The sequence below is a fragment of the Durio zibethinus genome, chromosome 21, assembly GCF_047325235.1.
Source record: "Durio zibethinus cultivar Kanyao isolate XHJ-2024 chromosome 21, ASM4732523v1, whole genome shotgun sequence".
Lineage (NCBI taxonomy): Eukaryota > Viridiplantae > Streptophyta > Magnoliopsida > Malvales > Malvaceae > Durio > Durio zibethinus.
In genome coordinates this window covers 20,079,668-20,104,050 of record NC_143182.1, presented here as the reverse complement: position 1 = coordinate 20,104,050, position 24,383 = coordinate 20,079,668, and the positions used below count along the sequence as shown (strand labels likewise).

The 24,383-nt window shown below is 28.1% G+C and overlaps 1 protein-coding gene across 7 annotated transcripts; it reads right to left on the bottom strand.

Moving 5' to 3' along the window:
- Nucleotides 1–1,217: 1,217 nt before the first annotated feature.
- On the bottom strand, nt 1,218–10,356 carry LOC111305750 (elongator complex protein). 7 transcript variants are annotated; one of them, XM_022903520.2, is made up of 10 exons: nt 9,923–10,356; nt 9,729–9,821; nt 9,467–9,639; nt 9,312–9,358; nt 7,681–7,750; nt 7,131–7,357; nt 6,951–7,037; nt 6,688–6,763; nt 6,303–6,547; nt 1,218–1,526 (listed from the first exon to the last, which is right to left on the bottom strand). In XM_022903520.2, the coding sequence occupies exons 1-9, from the start codon at nt 10,087–10,089 to the stop codon at nt 6,354–6,356; spliced, it is 1,134 nt and encodes a 377-aa protein (XP_022759255.2). In that variant the 5' UTR covers nt 10,090–10,356; the 3' UTR covers nt 1,218–1,526; nt 6,303–6,353. The 7 variants fall into 7 exon arrangements, with proteins under 7 accessions (XP_022759255.2, XP_089606614.1, XP_089606615.1 ...); XM_022903521.2 differs by having other exon boundaries at nt 1,379–1,518; nt 9,923–10,345; XM_089750491.1 differs by lacking the exon at nt 1,218–1,526 and adding an exon at nt 5,694–5,829 and having other exon boundaries at nt 9,923–10,345.
- Nucleotides 10,357–24,383: the final 14,027 nt, after the last annotated feature.

Sequence of the window (24,383 nt, the reverse complement as noted above, 5' to 3'; positions counted from 1 at the left end):
TGATCCAAGATGATTGGGAATTCTCTAAAAATTTGCTTAACGAAAATGTTTTTTTTCATTGAAATTGTCAAACCATGAAAATTATTCTCCGATGAAGTTTCTCACCAAGATAGAGTTAGAATAGGTGTTGTCTTTGTCATTTGGATAGAGAAGTGTTGCTTTATGCATTTACTCTCATTGAAAACTATTCCAATAATGTAGCAGACTACAAAGCTTTAATCATTGAATTGAAAATGGCAATAGATATTAAAATTACCTAATTGGAAGTATTTCGTGATTTAAAGTTGATCATTAACCAATTACCTTCACTTTATGATGTAAAGAAGCTTAGGTATGTCAACTACATGAAAAAGTTTTTGAAATGATTTGATAATGCTATTTTGGAGCATGTGCCAAGAAAGGAGAATAAAAAAATAGATTCTCTAATTAATTTGATGTTAGTAATTTCATTTTCCCAATATAGAAGTAAAAGTTTTTCTGAGTTTTGCCACCAATCACGTTATGTGAAGACAAACTATACGAAATCCAATGTTGTTTCAATCTTAGAAGTTGAAAAAAAAGATTGACAATAACCATTGATTGATTACCTAAAACATAAAATACTATGCAAAGATTTAAGGCATATAATAGAAGTGAGATGTCAAACTCCTCGATTTATCTATTTCAAAAGTACATTTTAACGTCGCTCTTTTGATGTAGTACTTTTTTTTTGTTTAAGGAAAAACAAAAGAAGCATCTAGAGTTTTACAGGAAGCTAATTCTTAGATTTGTAGTGCAAGGAGCAAAGAAAAAAAATTTGTTTAGGGGTGCCAAAATAAAATTATGTATTATATACAATCAAAGTAATTATTGAAAAAATAGTATATAAGACACCAAATTTAAATACTACGGAATCAGAATTACATAACAATGCATAAAATTGTTTTAATGAATAAAAAATATTTTCAAATATTATAATCCTATTTCTTATTGAAATAAAAGATTTAATAAAAAATTAGGCCGAATATTAAAAAAAAAAAAATCAAATCTAACTATCAACTTAAAAAGACAAAGGGCTTATATACCTTTTTAAATCTTTAAAGAATTATGGTAACTTTAAAGAAAAAAAAAAAAAGCAATACAAGTTAAATAAGCGATTAATTTTGCATAAAAAAATTCATTTTTTTCCTTGGCTTGATTTTTCTATTATTATTAACATAAAAATAAATCAATTGGGATAAACATTAATATTAGTGCTTATTTGATTGATTGAAAATAAAAACACTCAATTTACAACATTATAAGCTCAAGTATAATCATTCTTACAAAAAACATTATACAAAATTAAGTTAATAATCATTTCCACTGTCGGTTTTGGCTTCAAATACTGGCTCCATTGCGCTGACATGGTCCGATGAAAGACTGATTTTTGGACTCTCCGCTCTCGACCAGTGACAGGGTGCCCCTGCTTGAGACTAGAAAAGTAACCATATTGGGAACAAATTTCTGAACCTTTACATATTTGTGAAGAACATTTACCTGCAGTCCTGACAGAGTTCACAAGATGTTGTTAATATAGTGGCTATACTACTATAACTATGCAGTAAAGGTAGAAAACAAAACCCTAATATAAGGATAACGATGTACTAAAGCAGTAAAATAATTTCTATATAATCCCATACTAAGCCTATTTCAATTCACGAATTATCTATTCCCAGACTCAAAGGCTTCACCTGTTCTGGACATACTTCTATTTGTCACTGTTTCAAAATCATATAGTTGAGAGACATTATCATTCTGTGCCTTCCATAGTAAGCTAAAACCATGGTTATGTTACTGGTATGCTACCCATCTAGATCAATCGGTTTGTTTTTTTTTTTTTGTAGTTACATTGTCAGCTCTTGGATGTACGTTAGTTGGCATGACCAAGTTACAGACTATAGCGAGAATTTTTAAGGATCGTAAAAGTTGAGAGAAATGAAGTGAGGTTTGCCAAAGCCTTGAAATCAGCTTCAAAAGCTAAAAGATTTTGGTAACATGAACAGTGAATAAGGTAACAAAATTGTAAAACATAAACTTGGATTTTAAGGTTGTTAGAAAGACCCTAAATTTTGTTTTCAAGGTTAGTAAAAAACCCATAAACAACGTCCAGTATTATTGGTTGCTACTTGTAAATTATTAATGGAATTAACTAATGTCCAACAACCACATAAATACAATTTAAGTAATATGTAAAAGGGGAGGAAAACTTGGTTATTTATCTATTTGAAAGAAACCATTGCCATAATAAGGGCTACTTAAAAGGTGTTGAGGGTATGAAAAAAATGTTGTGAGGCAGTAACAATTGTTAGTAGACAAAATATTCTCATGCTAAGAACAAAATGGTAACCCAGTAGGAAGAGAAATCATGAAGAGGGGTTAAATAGTTGGTGAACGCGTAAGGTTGTGACTTTGGCAGACCTCATCTCATTTCCCTCAAATTTTCTCTCTCAAAATCTTTCCTTCTCTCTATCACCTAGGCCATTTGTCGGTAATTTATTACAACCTTGGTCAAGCTACCTACCATTCATTCAAGGGCTGATGGTACTTCCGCAAAAACTGATTACCCAAATTAGGCAGCACACTGTAGCACAGGACATAAGCCACCCAACCGTTGGCCAAATAAGTCTTATTTGGACTATCCTGTAAGCATGGACAAGCACTGCCAGAAGTCGACTTTACTAGGTTAAAGTTTCACATAGTTTCCAAACATAAACACAAAAATGGACCCAACCATAAATTTGAGCTATTTATTTGTAGGAACTCTAAAATGGAGGAGGTTACACTGCATATGGACAAGATGATGAGAAAGAATCCAACATAGCTAATAGAGAAGGAAAGGGTTAATTCTTAGGGAGAGCTTATAGTTCATGGAGTCATGGCATGTGAAGGATAGGTGGAATAAAGAAGGTATGTATGGGCTATGATAAAGATGACAAGATAAAGAATATCAAGGATTATATCATAATTGAAGGGTTTTTAGAGTGGGAACTTCTAATTTTGCTTGATAAAGCACATGAGGTACCAAAAAAAGAGCTAAAGATCCCAAACAAAGCAACTCATATGGTAAATATAAGGAAACGATGTGTAGGCATCACCGAATAAAAGGTGAGAAATCATATTGACATATTCTAGCAACATAGGAAAAATGCAAATATGCAAGAAACCATTAAATGGCAATATCCTTGACTAAGGGTATGATCTCATGTCTTGAGGACAGATAATGAGTATATGAGACTCAAAAATGGGATGAGGGGAGAGACTCCTACCATTATGTCACCCTTAGTCTATCCAACTTGTCACTTTTCCAACCTGATTGCCATTTTTCCATTACTTACAGTGTGACACGGTACAATTTTAAAATGATGTTACCCCTTCATGCAAGTACCATAAAATTTATTACATCAATTTTTTAACTCTTAGATAATTTTTTTGAACCAACAATGATTCTTACTATCCCATGTCAGACTATGACTGAAGAAATCCCACTCTTCAGCCATGATTCTAGATTTTTCCTATTTCCATCTCCTTTATTATGAAAATGAGAATAGTTTAATGCCCCATTTTTGCTGAATTTTGATACAACATTTTGGAAAAAAATTTCTACCATTTTTCCTACTTGTTCAAATGTGCCTCTAATTTCATGTGTTTAGTTGTAGCTATTTGTTTTCAATGGTGAAAATGAAGAATACAAGTATCCCATCTAGCCATCCCTTTTGTTTCCTCCCTCAATCCTATTCGGGTCGCCTATCATCACAATTTCACTTTTTCTAGTCAATTTTTTTTTACTTTGACATCTTTATTTTAACTTTATTATGAATTAAAATATTTCCTAAAAACTTTATATATATATATATATATATATTTATAAAGATAGAGGTCAAAGGTAGAAACTTATTACAAAAAAATTCAAACTGTGACACCAAGGGAGTTTTTCTCATGTCATAATCATTGTCAACTTTTTTTAGGCTCTGTTCTTTCATAGAAATCAGCTTTTAAAAAATGTTTTATGAAAAATATTGATTTTTTTTTAAAAGTAAAAATTTTTTATTCGTTGGATGATTCAATAAAAATATTTTCTATTATTTGTTGTTTTATGAAAAATTTGCTCTTTTCTCAAATGGTAATATTAATATAATTATTAAAATATTAAAAATTATTTATTATTAAAATATTGAAATTTATTTATTATTTAAATATTAAAACATTCTTTGGTTAAAAAAATTAAAAATATTCAAATTTTAATATTAATACTTTAAAAAGCAATATTAAAAACTAAAATAATACTATTTATTATTAAAGCATTATTTTTATTAATATTTTAAAATATTTAAAATACTATTACTATCAAATACTATCTATATTAATATAAGAATATTAACAATAGTAATATTTATTATTAAAAAATATTAAATCATCAAAAGATATTATTTATTTCCATTTATTATTAAAATAGTAATATAAAAACATGTCACTAAAATATACTATATATTTTAAATTAAAAAATATTAAGAGAGGATTAAAAATATTCACATTACTAAAATAATATTAGTGTTGTGTTAAATTATATTCATTATTAAAATAAGAAAACTATTATTTATTATATTATTAATAATATAATACTATTTATTATTAAAATATTAAAAATATTTATTTTTATAAATATTTAGAATCAAAATATTTAAAATTAAAATATTAAAAGATCATTTTATATTAATATTTTAACATTTTAAATATTTTTTGAAGTAAAATTAAATAAAATAATTTTTATTAATATAATAATATTTCGCAATAGGTCAAATTCAAACTTAAAAAATCATATCCAACATCTCACTCAAGTCAAAACAAACTCACAAGCTTGACGAGTAACCCTACCCATGAATAGCTCTCTTCTTAAAAATGCTTTCCACTTTTGAAAAGATGAAGCATTTTTCCAAAAAATATACTTTATTTTCCTTTGACCAGCAAGATATTTTTCATTAATCAATTTATTTTTTGTCAAACAAACATAAAAAATATAAAAAATTATTTTCTGCAAGTAATTTTTTATGAAACAAACGAAACCTTAATTCTCTTTACTTACCAAATGAAAATGTTTAATCATTATATATATAGTTAAGTTACAATGAAATCAAGGAGATGAAAAAGTAAGAAAGAAACTAAATAAAAAAAATACAATATAATTATTAACATTTAAACCAATATTTTCTAATTGATAAGTTATGTATATTTACTACTTTTAATATCTTTCCCTTTTTTCTTATAACAAGAAGATATGTAAACTAACTCCACATTAAATATAAGAACTATATAGGAAATCTACAATGAACATTATTCAAGTGAATTTTCTCAAAAGATGAGTTTTTTATTTTTAGTTATAAAAAGTTATAACTTTCTTGACCAAAAAGATTACTATAACTGTCACACTATCACTTATGAAATTTATTTATTAGAGTTCCAACTTACAAAACCTTAACTTGCAAAGAAACACAAGGTTATGGAACATTATTTGCAAGAATAGAAATCCGATGCTTTTAATATTACATTTAACACCACATATTACAAGAATAAAAGATAAAATTTGAAGAAATAAATTACTTTTGCCCTCCACGTACAACATTTGTAACTTTTAAAAGCAAATCAAGTTTGTTTTTGTCTTTTTGACTTTTTACCTTGAAACTTTCAAAGAAGGATACCGGTTGCAAAATTTTATTAACCCAATGTAATCTATAGGTGAACGAACATTTCAATCATTACCTCCTATGACTCAAATGGGAGTAATGCATCAATAGTGCAGGGAAGAATAGTGCACTGCAGTTAAGAATAAAAATATCACAATAAAACTTAATAAAAGTCACAGTGTCAGGTTTTATAATAAAATAAAGAAAAATGTCTACAAGATGTTAGGAGAGTTTTATGAAAAAAATAACCAAAAAAAATGGAGGAGACAAAGTTTGAAAAATTCATGTCTTACTGATCAATAATATGTAATGTAGAGTAAATGTTTAAGTTAAACGGAAAGAGCGACAACTAGTTCCAGGTGCTGTTTGTTTTCACAGCCAAAACACAGTGTTTTCACAGACAAAGTACAGTGCTCTACCCCATTCTTAGCCCTTAATACAAGAAAAAAAAATGGACAAAAACTAAAAGAAATCACCTTTAATACCATAGTTATAACTAGGATAAGATTTACACCTTCAGAAGTAAAGTACAACTTTATTTAGATGGTAATACCTAAAAGATTTAACTCATTCACTGTTAAAGAAAGAGAAAGGAAAACATACCAATTTAAAGTGCCCAGCATGAATTCAAAACTGCAGATTGGGCGAGCAAAATCAAATATCCAAGTCATCGTCTGGGTCCTCGTCAGAATCTGGCATCTCATCATCGGAATCACGGTAATATATAATCTCACCCCTGCCAGAGTCCTCACTTGTCTGCACTGTTTCTGTGGCACCAACTGGCCTCTCATGTTTGCTATCAGCCAGAGATCTTCGGCCATCATAAATTTGTATGGGTTTACCATTACCTAAAGAAAGCAAAAAGGCCAATCCAAACAAGATAGAGAGAGAGTTATAAATTCAACAAATGACATAAAATGAGACCTAATAGAAAGCAAATAAATGCTAAAATTCAAGCACACAATTATAACCTATCCATATTTTCTACCTTGGTGCTCAAAAGGAAGTACAACATTGGCCTTATCAATTCGCTCTTTCTCTGATAACTGCAGACTGAACTGGACCTATAACAACTGGAACTAGATAAATTGTGCACATGCATTTATAAGCCAGGTCACTATTTTTCTTTTGCTAGAGGAGTACACTAATTCATTGAGCAAAGGAAAGCATTCATGCAGGTATTAGTGTAACCTCACACTTAAAGAAAGAAGAGGGAAAGGCAGGAGGGAAAGATGGAGTTTAAGCTATGACCTTCGGCACAAGACCTTGATTAATTGCTCCTTCAGATGACAAAGCTGTAAAGTTGACGCCTAAATGCTCAACGTGAACTTCTTCTAACTACATATTGGTTTAAAAACTACCATGTCAGTCTGCTGCTATCTTAGTCAGTAGAAAAAGGATCCAAGAGAGAGATGAGATAGGGAAAGTTACCATCACACGGACCCGTCCATTTCTCCGCTTAAATCTAACATGAAACTTTCCTTTCTTTAGGTTATGCTCGATCAAAGAGAAATTTTCCATATCACCTCTCTGTCCATTTGCAGGTTGATGCAATGGTTCTAAACCGGCCACCATAGATGACAAATATTCCAGAACAGCTGTAACCTTGGCCTCATGAAGGTCTGAATGAAGTAACCAAAAGATACTGGAAACCTGATCTGCAACCATAAAGTAACACTGAGAAAAAAGCATCCAAAAAGGACTCACGCACTGCAGGTATCACTTATACCAATCAATTTCAAATGCTTCCACTAAAACTCAGAAAGCTGTCCTTTTAATAAAATCAACAAAGGTATTGTTACCAAACAACATAGGATTTTGCAGCCATGAAACTGAAATCTTTAAAGGGAAAAAGTCATAAAACACCACTAACCTTCCAAGAGAACTAAAGATACAGCAAATGGCATGTAAATACGAGAAATTTCAGAAAACTGAATGATTTCAGGGAGATGGATTAAGGCAGTAAAGTATGTATATATACCATGGCTACGAAGTTTGCTTAACAGGCCTGAAACTGATGACATGGATGCATGTCTCAACATTTCATCTACCTGGTAGAAATAGAAAAACCCAATACAATCAGAGTCGGAAATTCTAGTAACATGACAAACAAGAAAACAGGATTCAGCACTAACTCGACTAAGGACTAATTTCAGAATAGTTGGTTAGTTACAACTTGCAAGAATCCTTTTCATCTCTTTAACCCAGTATACATCAGTTCAAAGAATAAAAATTGAACAATGACAAAATTTCCTCCCTTGGTAATTCTTTCTCCCTTTTACTAAAACAAGTTTCCAAAATAAAATTTAAACTTATCATGGTTAAAGTCTCATCAAAGTTTGCAATTGAGCAAAGGAGAATCTTCTCAAGTAGAAAAGTTGTTCAATCTTTTAATTATCAACTTTCAAGTTTACTTCAACCCAAAATGCATTCAGTGATTAAACATTTTGTACCATAATACAGAAAGCCATGTAAGAACAAGTTTTTTTTTTTTTTTGAAAAGCAGAGTAATTTCATTAATAAGTGAAGTTGAACCATGCAAGATCAACTTAATAAATTATATGCAGAAATAAATTATTATAAACTTTACAATTTTTTTCCTACTTACATCATACCCCTTATATGTTCATATAGTTCTAAGCAGTAAATGAAACAGGATATTAGCTTTTTTATCTCATTCTAGTACAACACCAAAACTTGTCAGCCTATCCAAAGTTTTTTTCTTTTTTTCTTTTTTTTTTAGCTTTGGGCTATTCTATCCACATGAATTGTGACTCAAAATTCAATAAACTGGAGAACAAAGTTAATGAGCGTCAATCAAGAGATTGCAAAGCTTCAACAAGCCATGACTGGCATCCATGCTTATGAAAAATGAGACAAACAATGTACTCTCCCCTCCTCTGGTGAGGTACAACAAAGCATTATCAGGCAAAATTACAACCAAGCATTCTACCAAACAACAAAACAATACAAAAACATCTATATCCAATCAATCAATTTAGTGTTTAGGTAAAGAAAATAAAGTTTCTATGAATCCCATAAAGCTCTTCATTTTAAACAATGAAAATGCACATTCTATTCTGTATAGTGCCTTTCTTTTCTCTGATTGTACATATCCCTCATAATATTTTTTGGTACTTTGTTGTTTTTAGAGAGGAAACCTCCTTCTACTTCCTCAAGAGGACATAGTACTCCTCACATGGAAAATTGATGACATTTTTTGTTCTTGGCACTTATTCGCACTTAATGAAGTTTCGATAGATTAAAGCAGAATAGCATATTGATAGAAAATTGACGAGATTTCTTGTTCTCAACACATATTGGTACTTAATGAAGTTTCCATGCATTAAATCAGAATAGTGTATTTGTCAAAATTCATGCTAAGCTCCAAATTTCTTGATTGTACTCCTTTGCAAACTAGACAAAGTTACCTAGCTAGATATCCAACAAAAATATTTTAAAGAAATAATTATCATATAATGCCAACATGCTCATTTGAACTTTGTCTAAATTTCACATTTTTGCTTTTCCCTACATCGGATGTTTTGCAATTTATAAAAAAGATTAAATTTCACTCAATCAAATATTAACAAGCATGATAAAGAGGATTACCGAGTCTATGGCAACAGAAAATCGTATCTTTCCACCTCCTACTAATCCTGCAAAAAAACCACAAACAACAATCCTAAATACTCGTAAAAAACCATAGTCATTGGATAAAGCAACCGCTGTCTTTCACACTTGAAAAAGCTAAGAATAAAAATTACCTTTGCCAAGTTCAACAATTGAATTGTACAACTTATCCATATGTTTCACATCCTTAAAAACATTAGTAGTTCTCGAAATCGAAGTTTCATGAGAACAAGCCATTAAATTTCCAGTCTCTGTTAACCGAGACTTCCAACCAAGAGGATCACTATAACAATCTAAAGTTTGAATCCTGAAATGTCACCACTAAAAATCAATTTTACAAAAACAATAAAATTATTGCAGTTTTATAGCTTCAATTTATCAGAAGATTTGATTCACCGTTTATCCGATGAAACGACGTCGATTCCTTTGTTTTTCAACAACTCCAAATAGAACGAGGGACTCCGGGAAAAACAAACGACGACAAGGCCTCTGCAACAAACAAATAAATAATAATTACTCAAAGTTCAAGACAGGTAGGGTTAATTAAACGATGTCGGTTTTGTTTCTAAGAAAAACAAAGGGAAGCGAACCGCGACTGCGATTTTCCGGCGAGAATGAAGGAGGAGAGCTGGGAAAGCACGTGAGCGAACACGTGGAAGCCAAAGGGAGAAGCAATGGAGTCCTTGATGGTGAGCGCAGGCGCGTGCTCTCCTTCTAGAGCTCCATCTCTTAGTAATCTGCAAATTGATTCCGCCATTGTTGTTGCTGCTACTGAGTGAGTTGTGTCTTTTCGATTGTGTGAAAAACCCTACAGAAAAAGGTTCTTGCACGGTTTTTACAAGGGAACCCTGAATTTCTTTGTTATTACTGGAATGAATTTAAAGTTAAGAGTTTTTTATTGCTTTCAGCCATTAAACTTTTAATTCATTGGATCATACGCTTTTCTTATAACAGCCATTGCCCATTGTCAGCGCAAGGCAAAATGCATTAGATTAGATCCGGGTAAACGTATCATCTAAAGCACGATTTTATAACATAATATAAATAAGATATTTAAAAAGATATAAAAGTAATAGTTTAAAATTTTAATAATAATTATATAAAAATTTAATTAAATAAAAAAATATATTTTATATTTTTATATTAATATAAATTACGACACATAATTTTCATATAAAAAATAATATAAATATATAAATTTTAATATTTTATATAATATAAATATATAAATTATCAGATATAATCTAAGGTTATTTTTTAATTTATTATAATTAAGTTTAATTATAAAAAATTTTTTATACAAGTTAATTATTTTTATTTAATATGATTTTTTTTTATAAAAAATGTCCATTTAAAAATATAGATAAATAAAGAAGTTGCATAACAAAAAAAAGTCACATTAGTTTTTTTAGTAAAAATTTCAGCACAGTTATATTTTTATCTAAATCTTCCCTTATAATAAAATCTTGAATCATATTTGGTATCATCAATCAAATGTACAAATCCAATTGAGAATTGGCACAGAATCTAAATTAAATTATAAAAATAGTAAAACAGAAGGATATAAATATTATTTAATATAAATTTTAAATATTTATTGATTTTTTGAATTATTTAAACATTCAATAAAACATATTCAATTAAAAGAAATAATTACCTAACTTTTTTTTTCACTTATTTTTTTTCTATTTCTTATGTTTTTATTAATTTTTTCTTTTTTAAACCTAATCTAGGGACAAGTCTTCGCCCTCCAAAAAAATTTGATAATATTATCTATAAAACCAATTAAAGTTGTCCCCAATTTTAAATTATTAAACAAATCATACACCAAACAAAATTTTGACTATCATTTATTATGTTTTATTGTTTCTTGCAAGTTAAATTATTTTTTTTTTATTTTTTAAATGATAATATTAATAAAAATAAATTTTAAAAGTTTTTCAACAATATAAATTTTTAGACAATTTATATGCCATGTGTCTCAACAAAATTTCTAAAATAAGAATAATAAAGTAAGTTAACTTCAAAAAATAATATTATAGTACTTCACTCAATTTAAATAAAAAATAAGCTTAGACTCAATACTTGATATGGATTCTTGACATATATGATTAGCAACCAAAAGTAAAATAATATATACTAAATTAAGAGTAAATTTTTTTATTTTTGTCTATTTAATTTTGAATTTTACGCATGAATTAAATTTTTTTAATCTCAATAGAAAGGCCGAGCTAAGAATACAAAATAAATTAAATTAATAATTGAATAAATTAAATATTATTATTTTTAAATTTTAAAAATCAATATTTTAAAACAATTAAGTTGATTTATTATTATTGTTATTATTAGTATTTTTAATGAATATTGTTATTATTTATCATTTTTTTGGCTAACCACTGTCATTCAAGTGTACAGTTCAATCACATTATAAGTCACTAAAGATAGTTTGATTATTCAAAATTAAAGTTTTACTACCTAAAAAGAAAGATAATCATAATGAATGCTTTTTCTAATGGTGGAGTAGGACAATGTGTCCTTAAACCAGTTATATTATAAAACCTGCCCCCTCCTCCATCAATATCAGTATGAAAATTGGTTTCATGTTTCTTTAAAAAAAAAAAAAAAAAACTTTGGTTTCATTATATGTGTTATTATTTTTTTTTATCAACCCATTAACTATTGTCCATTTATTTATTCATCCCATTTCAAAACCCAAGTCAATTAGTAGTTGAAGCATAATTTAGAAACCTAATTTAAAAAGCCAAGTCAATTATTTTATTTTTATGTACCATAATCAGCCTTAAGCTATATGTATGCATGCCATGCCGACAATGCTTCCTTAATTTAATAAAAAGTTTAGTAAATTAAGTTCCATCCCCATTAGGTGTTGAAACACTTTCTTGAGAAGACAACAGTAGTCAGATTAGATTTTTTTTTTTTTAATCCTTAGATTATATTATTTTGTAATTATAAAAAAATTTTAATTTAATATGCTCTTTATTCTTTTTGTTTGTTTATGTTAATCTATTAGATTGTTTTAATTTAATAGCACCTTGTTTTTTATATGTTTGCATTAATCTATCATAGTATTTTAATTTAATATGTTGTTTATTTTTTTTATTTGTTTACATTGATCTGTTAAATTATTTTAATCTAATATGAGATTTATGTTTTTATTTGTTTGCATTGATCTGGTAGATTACATTTTTACAAATAGATAGAGAATTTTTATTTTATTAACTCATTATATTTATATGGTAATTAGTAATTTTATTCAAACTTTCATAAATATTGTTGTAGCTATCAAGTCAAGAACAATAAATTATTTTTTCCCTAAGAATGATAACCAAAATATATGACAACATCTTCTATTCTACAAGCCAATGCTACACATTCTCAATTCTACCTCACTAATTGAAGTACCTAGCATTATATCTACTCCTTTAATTCCTAAAACTCATCCTTCTAAAATTTTTGGAGTTGAAGTTGAGACAATTTATTTATCTAATTCAAAAAGTGATCTAGGATTGCAGAAGGAAATATATGAGTATCTGGTTAATATATGTGATAAAATTCAAAGAGCTTTGTATAAAGGTTGGATCATATCAACCTAATCTTTTAGACTGTCTTGCTTGTAATTTAGAAAAGCATCCTTATTACTTTCAAGTACTATGGTTCAAATAATTTTTTTAGTTAGAATAGTTAATTAATGATTTTGTTTGCCATGCTATCTCTTTAATGAAAAGTCAAGTGGGTGCATTGGATCAATTGTATTTACTTAATAATTAGAAAAGGTACATGAAAGATGCAATTGTATTTTTTTACTCATATGGGAAAATATATGACTTCGCCACAATCAAGGCACAATGGGCTTATGTACATTTAATGACTCAAGCTCAATATATTAGAGTATCACTTGATAGGCAAACAATATAACAAATTATAGTTAATAGTCTATGCCTAAAAAGTATTATAAATGTTAATTGTTCGATGCTTGACATTTTAGGGTTGTGCCTTTAGAGATCATGATGAAAGCTTAGGAATAAAAATTAGTGAAAAACTTTCTTGAGTCGATAAAATTATTGAAAGATTTTGTTTGTCAAATTATGTCAAATCTTATAGTTTTGACATATAAATTTTTTGCAAATAGGGATATAATGAAGCAAGTAATATGCTTAGAGATTTAAATAGTTTACAAGCTTCGATTTTGAATGAGTGTGAATGTATTTATTATGTTCATTGTTTTGCTCATCAACTTTAATTAGCATTGGTTGTAGTAGTTACAGAAAGTGGTTGAAGTGTATCAATTTTTTAAAGACCTAGCTAATATTGTTAATGTGGTTTGTGCATCTTTCAAACATCATGATGAATTACAATAAGCTCAAGCAATCGAAATTGATCATTTAATTTTTAATGATGAGTTGGCAAATGGAATTGGTATGAGTCAAGGGGCTTATAATGTCTTGGTGACATTTGAGGAATTCTCATTTGAATTCAAGTATCAATTTAATGAAAATGTTTCATGTAATATGCAATATTTTTAAAAATATAAAAAAATATTGCACCTAATTATTCTCAACGAGAAGATACTCATATTGTATATAATAGATCAAGATCTTTTAAATTTATTTTTATTTTACTTGTGATGAAGGAAATTATAGAAATTACTAGTAATTTTTTTCAAGTTTTACAATGTCATTCTCAAGAAATATTGAATGTCATAAATCTTATCTTAACAACAAAAAAAATTGATTCAAAAAGTTTAGAGAAACTGGACAAGATGAATTATTGAATAACATGATATCATATTGTGAGACTTGATAGTTAGATTCTCTAAATATGAATGCTTAATACATGGTAAGTCGTGGTTGTAACAAGAAAGAAAATGTTATAATGGAGGACAAAACTTAGATGATATTTTTTAGGTAAAATTTGTAAAGTTACTTCTTAAATATGATTTAATAAAAAATCTAAATCAATATATTGATAGAGTTCAATTTGATAATCTATAATATGTAAAAAAAATTATTAAAAGTATCATTAATAATTCAAATTTAATAGGTATTTATTCAACAATAAAATTTTGTAAAAAATGCTTATCTAAAAAATATATCAAAATTTATTAATTTTTTTAAAATTTTGCATACTTGATCTATATAACAAGACTTTTTAATTTATTAATTTATTATTTTTATTTTTATTTTTTATTTAATGATTTTTAGTAAAAAACTTCACAAACTTCATTTAAGGAACTTCATCTAAGTCTTTTCTTATAATGGATCATCATTATCAAACAGATATATATTTGTGCTACAATAGATACTTAGTTGTCGGAATTGAACAATAGATTTAATGAGAATGTTATTTAGTTGCCTACTCTTATTACAACTCCAAATGCCAAAGAGTCTTTCAAATTATTTGATATTGAAAAAATTTGTAACTTTATTAACATATTTTATCTAAAGGATTTTATTCACTAGGAGAAAAAGTGCCCTCTATATGGTTAAGAGATTATGAAATTAATGTGTCAACATTATGATTTGAGAAAATATCAACACTTTCTGAACTTTGTAGAATATAAGTTGAAAGTGAAAGGTCATAGACACTTGTTGAAAGATAGAGTCATCTCATATTAACTTTTTCGATTTCAACTATATATAAAAAGCATATTTTTTCAACTATGAATATTGTGAAGACTCAATTTCACACTAAGATAGAATAAGATTATTTTATAATTCTTTGACTATCTACATTGAGAAAGAAATTGTTGAAAAATTTATACTTATTTGAAAATTTTATACTTATGCAAAAAGTGATAATTTTCAGTATGATGAAAGAACAAAAAGTGAAATTCAAATAATATTTTTATTTTTATAGTGTATCCATGTTTAATATTATAATTTTTAAATTTTTGTGAAAAAAATTGAAACTATTATTATTATTCACTATTTCAACCCCTTGTTATGATTTTGCTAGCTTCACTTCTGATGTACTCAAAAGGAAAGACTTAGATGAAATTTTTTTTATGTAAAATTCATGAAGTTCTTCACTAAAAATAATTTAATAAAAATTTTAATATAAAATCAAAATTGATGAATTCATAGAGTTTAATGAAAATATCAATAATAGAAAAATTATTGAAAATATTGTTTGTAATTTAAATTTGATTGGTTCTTATTCAACGATAAAAATTATATTAAAATTTTTAGTAAAAGTATGTATCTAAAAAAACATATCAAACTTTATTTAAAAAATTCAAAATTTTGCATACTTAATCTATATAACAAGATTTTTCAATCTATCTATTTGAGTTTTCAATTTTAATTTTTATTTAATCAATTTTAATAAAAAAATTAATTTCATCTAAATTTTTCGTATACTCAAATCTAATATCTATACTATTGTTAAAGTGGCTGACTGAGATAATGTCAAGAGTTAATATGACACCAATTTGGTTTACAAATTTAGTTAATAACCACAAGTTAATTTATTATTAAAAAATTAAAATTAAGGATATTTATATATTTTTTACTTTTAAAAAACTACTCATAAATCTTACGTTAGATAACTTTCTTTTGTTTTTTCAAAATATAATTTCCTTTTTGACTCTTTTTTTCTCTTTTCACTCACATGGCAACAACGTAAATGTGTATTTCTATTACATAAATGGGTGTGCTAAGAACTAATATTTATATATACAGTGTTTAGCCTACTTATGTTGAGTAAGGTCAATCGATCCCATTCAATTTTTGAAATTGATTAATATATATAATTAGTATAAAAAATTAGTGTTTTCCTTATATTGACAGTACTAAAATTTGTTAAGAAGGGATAAAAAATAAATTTTATCTTCACTTTTATATCCATTTTAACTTGAGAATTCCAATAATTTTCTTTTACTACAAATATAAGTTTAACTGGTGAGTGTCAAAACAAATAGGTCAGTGAACCTATCGTTAGACATTGACTTAAAGAGTCGTCACAAATATTTTTTATTTAGGTACGATAGGCCACCTAATTGAATCTGTTCTTTTTTAAAGAGAAATCTTAAGTTTGACTTAAGTATCCTTAAAAGGTAGATTCAATGTCTGCGAAACCAGAACTAGGTTTAAGAGTACGGTTATGTGTGAAGAAGATTATAGCGCCCTCACAACGCTCATCGAAAGATAATATCAATTTGATTTCGTGTTATCCATTAAGCCTTAAAAATTTTACTAAGTAATTAATTCTTAGAAATTATTTTTAATTGACACCAATACTTTTGACAAAAAATTAAAAAATTTCCTTCATCTCAAGAGTATACAAGAAAATTACTGTTTCTCTTGTAGAGACTTCATCGTCAGATTATTTAACATTAAAAAATTTTCAAGAAAGAAAAAGAAAAAAAAAAGAATAATGCTTTCACCTTTGATAGGGATCTTTTTCATTATTTTTTTATTTTATTTAAAAAATTCATGCCTTTATATAAGAAAAATTGATACTTTCAACTTTTCCTTAAAAATGCTTTTTCAAAATTTTTATTTTCAAGGAAAGTTGATTCTTTCAACTTTTCCTCCAAAAATGCTTTCTTGAAATTTTTATTTTCAAGAAAAATTAATATTTTCAACTTTTCCTCAAAATACCTTTTTTGAAATTTTTATTTTCAAGAAAAATTGATACTTTTAACTTTTTCTCAAAAATACTTTTTAAAAAATTTTTTTTCAAGGAAAATTGATACTTTCAACTTTTCTTCAAAAATGCTTTTTTGAAATTTTTATTTTCAAGGAAAGTTGATTCTTTCAACTTTTCCTCCAAAAATGCTTTCTTGAAATTTTTATTTTCAAGAAAAATTAATATTTTCAACTTTTCCTCAAAATACCTTTTTTGAAATTTTTATTTTCAAGGAAAATTGATACTTTTAACTTTTTCTCAAAAATACTTTTTAAAAAATTTTTTTTCAAGGAAAATTGATACTTTCAACTTTTCCTCAAAAATGCTTTTTTGAAATTTTTATTTTCAAGAAAATTGATAGTTTCAACTTTTCCTCAAAAATACTTTTTCAAAATTTTTTCAAAGAAAATTGATATTTTCAACTTTTCCTCCAAAATACCTTTTTTTGAAATTTTTATTTTCGAGGAAAGTTGATACTTTCAACTTTTTCTCAAAAATATCTTTTTTGAAATTTTTATTTTCAAAGAAAATTAATACTTTCAACTTTTTTGCAAAAATACTTTTTTTAAAATTTTTATTTTCAAGAAAAGTTGATACTTTTAACTTTTCCTAGAAACATTTTAAAATTTTCGTTTTCAAGAAAAAATGATATTTTCAAATTGTCCTAGAAACGTTTTTTTTTTTTTTGTCATTTTTAGAAATTATTGGAAATTTAAATAATATTTAATTAAATAAATGATTTCAATTTAATCAATAAATAAATAAGCAAAAAATTTAAAAAATAAATAAACAAATAAATAGATAAATAGAAATAAAAACTTTGGCTCGGCTTGCTAGGCTTGAACAAAATGTGGCTCTAAAGATAGACATGGTTGGAGTGGCTTGGTGTGCAGCTCGATTCAATGGCTCAACAGTGGTTAAGTGAAGCAGGTAAACGAGTCAAGGCGCTGCGGGTCAGATCAAAAGAAAACATGTGAATCCTACTTAGCTTAAAACGACGTTGTTTTCAGGTAATGTAAAAGGCCTAAAATCTCTTTTTTTTTCTCTGACGACTTTTTTTTCCTCTCTCTACATTTTTACTTCTCACTCTAGGCAATTTTCAATCACCGTTCTTTATCAAAAGTTACCAAAAAACTTATCAATTTTTAGGTTTTATCACCGAAAACTGGATTTTTCATCGAAAAGTCACTGAAAAACTTGAATTTTCATCGAAAAATTCAACCTAATTTTGAAATTTCCAAAAAATTTTCAAAAAATACAAAAAAATCCCAAAAAAAAAAAAACCCTCAAATCCAAGTCGTGAATTTCCCAGACACTTCCTACTGAAAGTTAAAGCTTCTCCAAAAAAAATTTTGATTTTGATTACTCCTTTTTTATCCCTCTCTATCTGTTCATGTTCTTGTGATGGTTGGGGTTTATATAGGGTTAGTTCGAGATTGAATGAGGGTTTGAAAATCAAAATCCCTCTATCCCCTAATCTGTTTATCTTGGTTTTAAAACAAGATTCCTTTTATCCAGTTTCAAAATTCAACTCTTGATCTTAGAGTTTCATTAGGATTAGAACTCTATTTTTACTTATCTTTTTTTTTATTATTATTTCTATTTGAAGCTTACTAAAAATTGAGTGTCTATAGTTACTTCTCTTTACATATTTTTTATGAAACAAAAATTATGCAAAGACGTAGACACTTATAATGACTTTATTTAAGAAAAAAATAAGTTAGACTAATATGAAGTCTGAAAACAAAAAACTTTGGATTGAACTAAAATTCAAGATGAACAACTTGGACTAAGTCAAAAAAGGATTTAACGCAAGCCAAAATCTAAAAAAGTGATGACTTGGATAGAGCCGAAGTTTGAAATAACTTGGACTGAATTAAAAAAAGATTTGGCATAGGTTGAAATCCAAAACAAAATGACCTAGACTAAATCGAAGTCTGAAATAACTTGGACTGAACCAAAAAAAGATCCGGCATAGGTCAAAATCTAAAACAAAATGACCTGAACTGAATCAAAGTCTAAAATAAGTGACTTAGACTAAGCCGAAAAAGGATTTGACATAAGTTAAAATCTAAAATAAAATGATCTAAATTGAATCAAAGTTTGAAATGAATAATTTAGACTAAGTTGAAGAAGGATTGAATTTAGACTAATTTGAAAAAGGACCGACATAAGTCAAAATCCAAAACAAAATAACCTAGACAGAACCTAAGTTTGAAATGAATAGCTTAGACTAAACCAAAGAAGGATCTGACATAAGTCAAAATTCGAAGAAGGACTGACATAAGTCAAATCCCAAAACAAAATAACCTAGACAGAACCTAAGTCTGAAATGAATAGCTTAGACTAAATCGAAGAAGGATCTGACATAAGTCAAAATCCAAAACAAAATGACCTAGACTGAACTAAAGTCTAAAACAAATAACTTAGATTAAGCCAAAGAACGATATGACAAAAGTCAAAATCTAAAACAAAATGACTTGGACTAAACCAAAGTTTGAAATGAATAACTTGGACTGAGCCAAAGAAGGATTTGATAGAAGTCAAAATCTAAAATAAAATGACCTAGACTGAACCAAAGTTTGAAATGAATAACTTGGACTAAGTCGAAAAAGGTCAAAATCAAATAAAATGACCTGGATGGAATTGAAGTCTGAAACAACTTATGAAGGATTTGACATAAGCCATAATCTAAACAAAATGACCTGGATGGAACCAAAGTCTGAAATGAATAACTTGGACTAAGCTAAAATATGTTAGTACAGGTTGTATCAAAATTTTGAAATGAATGTTGCTTTATTCTTGACAACTTCAATTAGCTATGATATTGAAACACTTTATTGTAAAAGTAATTCTCATGATATGCATACATGAAATGTTATGAAATGTTAGTTTTCTTGGAATACATGAAATGTTATGAGATGTCGAGCTTATCTGATTATGGTAAAAGATTCTCAAGTTCTTTGTTGTTTTCATTTACTAGCCAATTATGGATCATTTAACTTTTAAACACATTCAGTTAAAGAATTAAACTATCATTGTCTTTTAGTTTTGGCCAAACTAAGATCACCATTTCACTAAGTTTCCATTGCCTTCATTTCGCTTACCCATGCCATTTTTAGCTTTTCAGAGTAATGAAGAGAATTTTCCTATCATTACTTGTTCATTCATTATTATTTCAATATAATGACAAATGTAAAGCAATTGCATATTTCTTCTAACCTAGGTAAAGGGGTAGACAAAAAGAAAATGAGAATAATAAAAGAAGTTAGTGTTGACATCAAAAAAGAAATAGATTTTATTGATTGAATGGGACTGAGTTACAAAGACAGGCTAAAGTGGGCTATCGAATAATCATGATCAAAGTAACCTAAAGTTTTTTTCAAAAACTATCTAATTGAAGTCTTGATCCTTTGGAGTTCATCAAATCACACTTGCCCTTTATGCTATGAGAGTGATGACTTGACCCTCTGTGGTGCCTTTTCGAGTTTTCAACTTTGATATCTTTTCTTGACTCAAACTGCCTTTTGTGGGTTTTTAATTATTTTTTTAAACTTAAATCGCCCTTTATAGGTTTTCAATTTGAGCTTTTTTTGGGTTTTTTTTTGTTTTTTTTAACTCAAACTGTCCTTTACAGGTTTTCAATTTGAAATTTTTTTTTAAACTCAAACCACCCTTTACGGGTTTTCAATTTAAGCTTTTTTTTTATTTTTAAAGAGAAATACCTCTTCATAGCATCTGAATTTACTGGATTAGGTAAGTCTTCTCTATCCATTTTTGTTAGGATTAAAGCACATCATGAGAATATTTTCTTGATAACATATGGACCTTCCCAATTTGAAGTCCATTTTCTTCTATTGTCATGTTAACTTGGGAGAATCCTTTTTAAAACTGACTCTCCTTCATGAAAATATTGAAGTCGAATTTTCTTATCATGCGCCTGTATCATTCTTTTTTAGTATAATTGACCATGACATAGCGCTATCAATCTTTTTTTCTCAATAAAATTTAGTTGCTTATAATGCTCCCAGATCCATTCGACCTCTTCCAAATCAACTTCCAGTAGGACTTTCAAAGACTAAATTTTTACTTTCACTAGCAATACGACTTCTATCCCATAGACCAAAGAAAATGGCGTTACCCCAGTAAAAGAACATACTAATGTTCGATAAGCATACAAAGCAAAATGCTACTTTTCATGCCAATCTTTATAAGTTACAATTATTTTCTTAAGAATCTTTTTAACATTCTTATTTGCTACTTCTACTGCTTCGTTAATTTTTGGATAGTAAGGTGCCGAGTTATGATGCTTGATCTTAAACTGGGTACATATCTCTTTCATTATTTTACTATTAAAATTCTTGGCATTATCTTAGATAATTTTTTTGAAAGCCTATATCTGTATATTATTTCTTTCTTAATGAACTTACATACTACCGTTCTTGTTACACTAGCATACGCTACAACTTCAACCCATTTAGTGAAATAATCAATCATTACAAAAATAAACCTATGTCCATTTGAAGCCTTCGAAAGCGATGGGTCCAATAACATCCATGCCCTATATAAAAAATGGCCATGGGGGTGCTATAACATGTAGAGCAGTTGAAGGGGTATATATTTTATCTACGTAGATTTAGCATTTATCGCATTTTCTAGCATAATTTATGCAGTCACTTTTCATGGTTGACCAGTAATACCCTGCTATCATAATTATCTTGCCATCACATGGCCACTTGTATGAGCTCCACAATTCTTATCATGAACTTCTTCCATGATCTTTTATGCCTCTATCCCATTCACACATATCAGAAGAACTAGATCCCAATTCTTTTTATACAAAATATTTTGATCAAAGAAGAAACCTATGGCCAATCTCTTAATGATCTTTTTGGCATTTTAAATTGCATGCTATAGGTCTTGTTGACTTTTTAGATACTACAAGATGTCATTATACCAAGATTTTCCATCAACCTCCTCTTTGACATTTGAACAATGCACTGGGAATTCTCTCACATCAAGCATAATAGATTGAATTTCAATATCCATCTTCACCTTGATCATGGCTGCCAATATGGCTAGGGCATCAGCAATTTGATTATCTTATTTAGGTAGCTGTTCAAATTAAACCCTTTCAAACTGTTGAACCAAGTCAGTGACATACTTGTGATATTTAATTAGCTTTACATCATTTGTTTCCCATTCTCCTCTCAACTGGTAAATAACTAAGGCTGAGTCTCCGTAGGCTTCTAATGCTTTGATTTTTCTTTCAATTATAGCTTGTAAGCCCATAACATAGGCTTCATTTTTTGCCATATTATTGATATAGTTAAAGTTCAATATTGCTGTAATGGGGATATAATTTCTTTCTAGAGATATCAAGATTACCCCAATTCCATGCCCTAGGGCATTTATAGCTCCATCAAAGTTCATCTTCTAAGGTTGCTCCATAATTTCCTCATCAACTTGAGAAACAACCATTAGGTTTTCATATGGGAAATCGAGCCTCATCATTTCATAATCATCAGCAGCTCATTTTGTTAAAAATTCAGCTATGGTACTTCTTTTGATTACTTTCTGAGTTACATAGATAATATAGTATTTGAAAAACATTATCTGCCATCGAGTGATTCTTTCAAATAATGAGGATTTTTCGAAGACATATTTGACAAGATCTAATTTTGCTATGAGCCATGTGGTATGGTATAACATATATTGCCTAAGACAACAAGTCGTCCAAGCTAAGGTATAGCACATTTTTTTCTAATGAGATGTACTTTAACTAATAGTCAGTGAATTTCTTGCTTAAATATTAAATAGCTCGTTCTTTCTTGCTTGTTTCATTCTGTTGCTTTAGCACACATCCCATCAAACTTTTATTCACTGTTAAAATACAAAATCAATAGTTTTCTTAGAATAGGGGATACCAGTACAAGTGGATTTGATAGATATTCTTTGACCTTGTCGAAAGCTTTCTGACATTCTTCATCCCATTTTCCAGAGCTATCTTTACAGTGGAGTTTGAAAATGGGATCATATTTAAGAGTGAGCTAGGAAATGAATCGAGATATATAATTCAATCTCTTTAAGAATCCTTGTACCTCTTTTGGTGTGCACAAGGTGACAGATCTTGGATAGCTTAGATTTTATCAAGATCTACCTCTATTTCTCTTTTACTAACTATAAAACCCAATAGCTTCCTTTTTTTAGCCCCAAATGTGCATTTAGATGGATTTAATTTAAGCTAAAATTTTCTTAACCTCTCGAATAATTTTCGAAGGTTGACAACATGATCTTTTCTTTTCCTAGACTTTGTAATCATATCATTCACATATATCTCTATTTTTTTATGCATCATGTCATGGAAGAAAGTTACCATAGCTCTTTGGTAAATGGCCCCAGCATTTTTTAACCTAAAAGACATCACTTTGTAGCAAAATGTTCCTCATATAGTTATAAAAGTAGTTTTCTCCACATCATCCCTAGCCATCTTGATATTGGTTATACCTCGAAAATCCATCCATAAAAGAAAATATGGAATGTTTGGCCGAGTTGTCTACTAAAGTGTCAATGTGAGGCAAGAGAAAGTTATCATTTGGCTTGCCCTATTCAAATCTTGGTAATCAACACACATTCAAACTTTTTCATCTTTCTTCAATACTGGGACTATGTTTGCTACCCATTTTGGATACTTAGCCACCTCTAAGAAACCTACATCAAATTAGTTTTTCACTTCTTCTTTAATCTTTAATAACATTTCAGGCTTTATTCGTCTTAATTTTTATTGTAGCAACTTGCACTCTTACTTTAAAGCCAGCTTATGCTCTACTATTCTAGTACTAAGTCTAGGCATGTCTTGGTAGGACTATGCAAAGACATCCACACATTCACAAAGTAACTATTTTAACCTCTGCTTATCATTCAGGGGTAATGACCTACCCATTTTAACTTCTTTTTTATTATTATCATCTCCTAAATTTATTAATTATGTATTTTTTTTGTAAAGTTCAATTGGTTTCTTTTCTTATTCTACCAATTTTATTAGGTCAAAAGACAAAGTGTCATTATCTGAGTCCTTTTGATGATCAAGTTCACTAGTATATATTAGATTTTTAAAGTCAAACCCAGGGTTACTATCATGATTATCTTCATATTTATTGTTTGGGTACTTGAGAGTAAGTAAGAAAAGAGAAATGTTGACAAGATGTATGGAATGAAAAATAGAAAATGGACAGAAGAAATGAAAATACATCACATCAATCATTTTATTGAAATGAATGAATAGCCTATACAAAAAAATCCTAGTACTTTTGGATAGAAATATAGGGATTTTATTTACTACATTACTTTTATAAAGATTCAAGAATAATAGGTAGCTTATGATCTCTCAATTTTTCAACT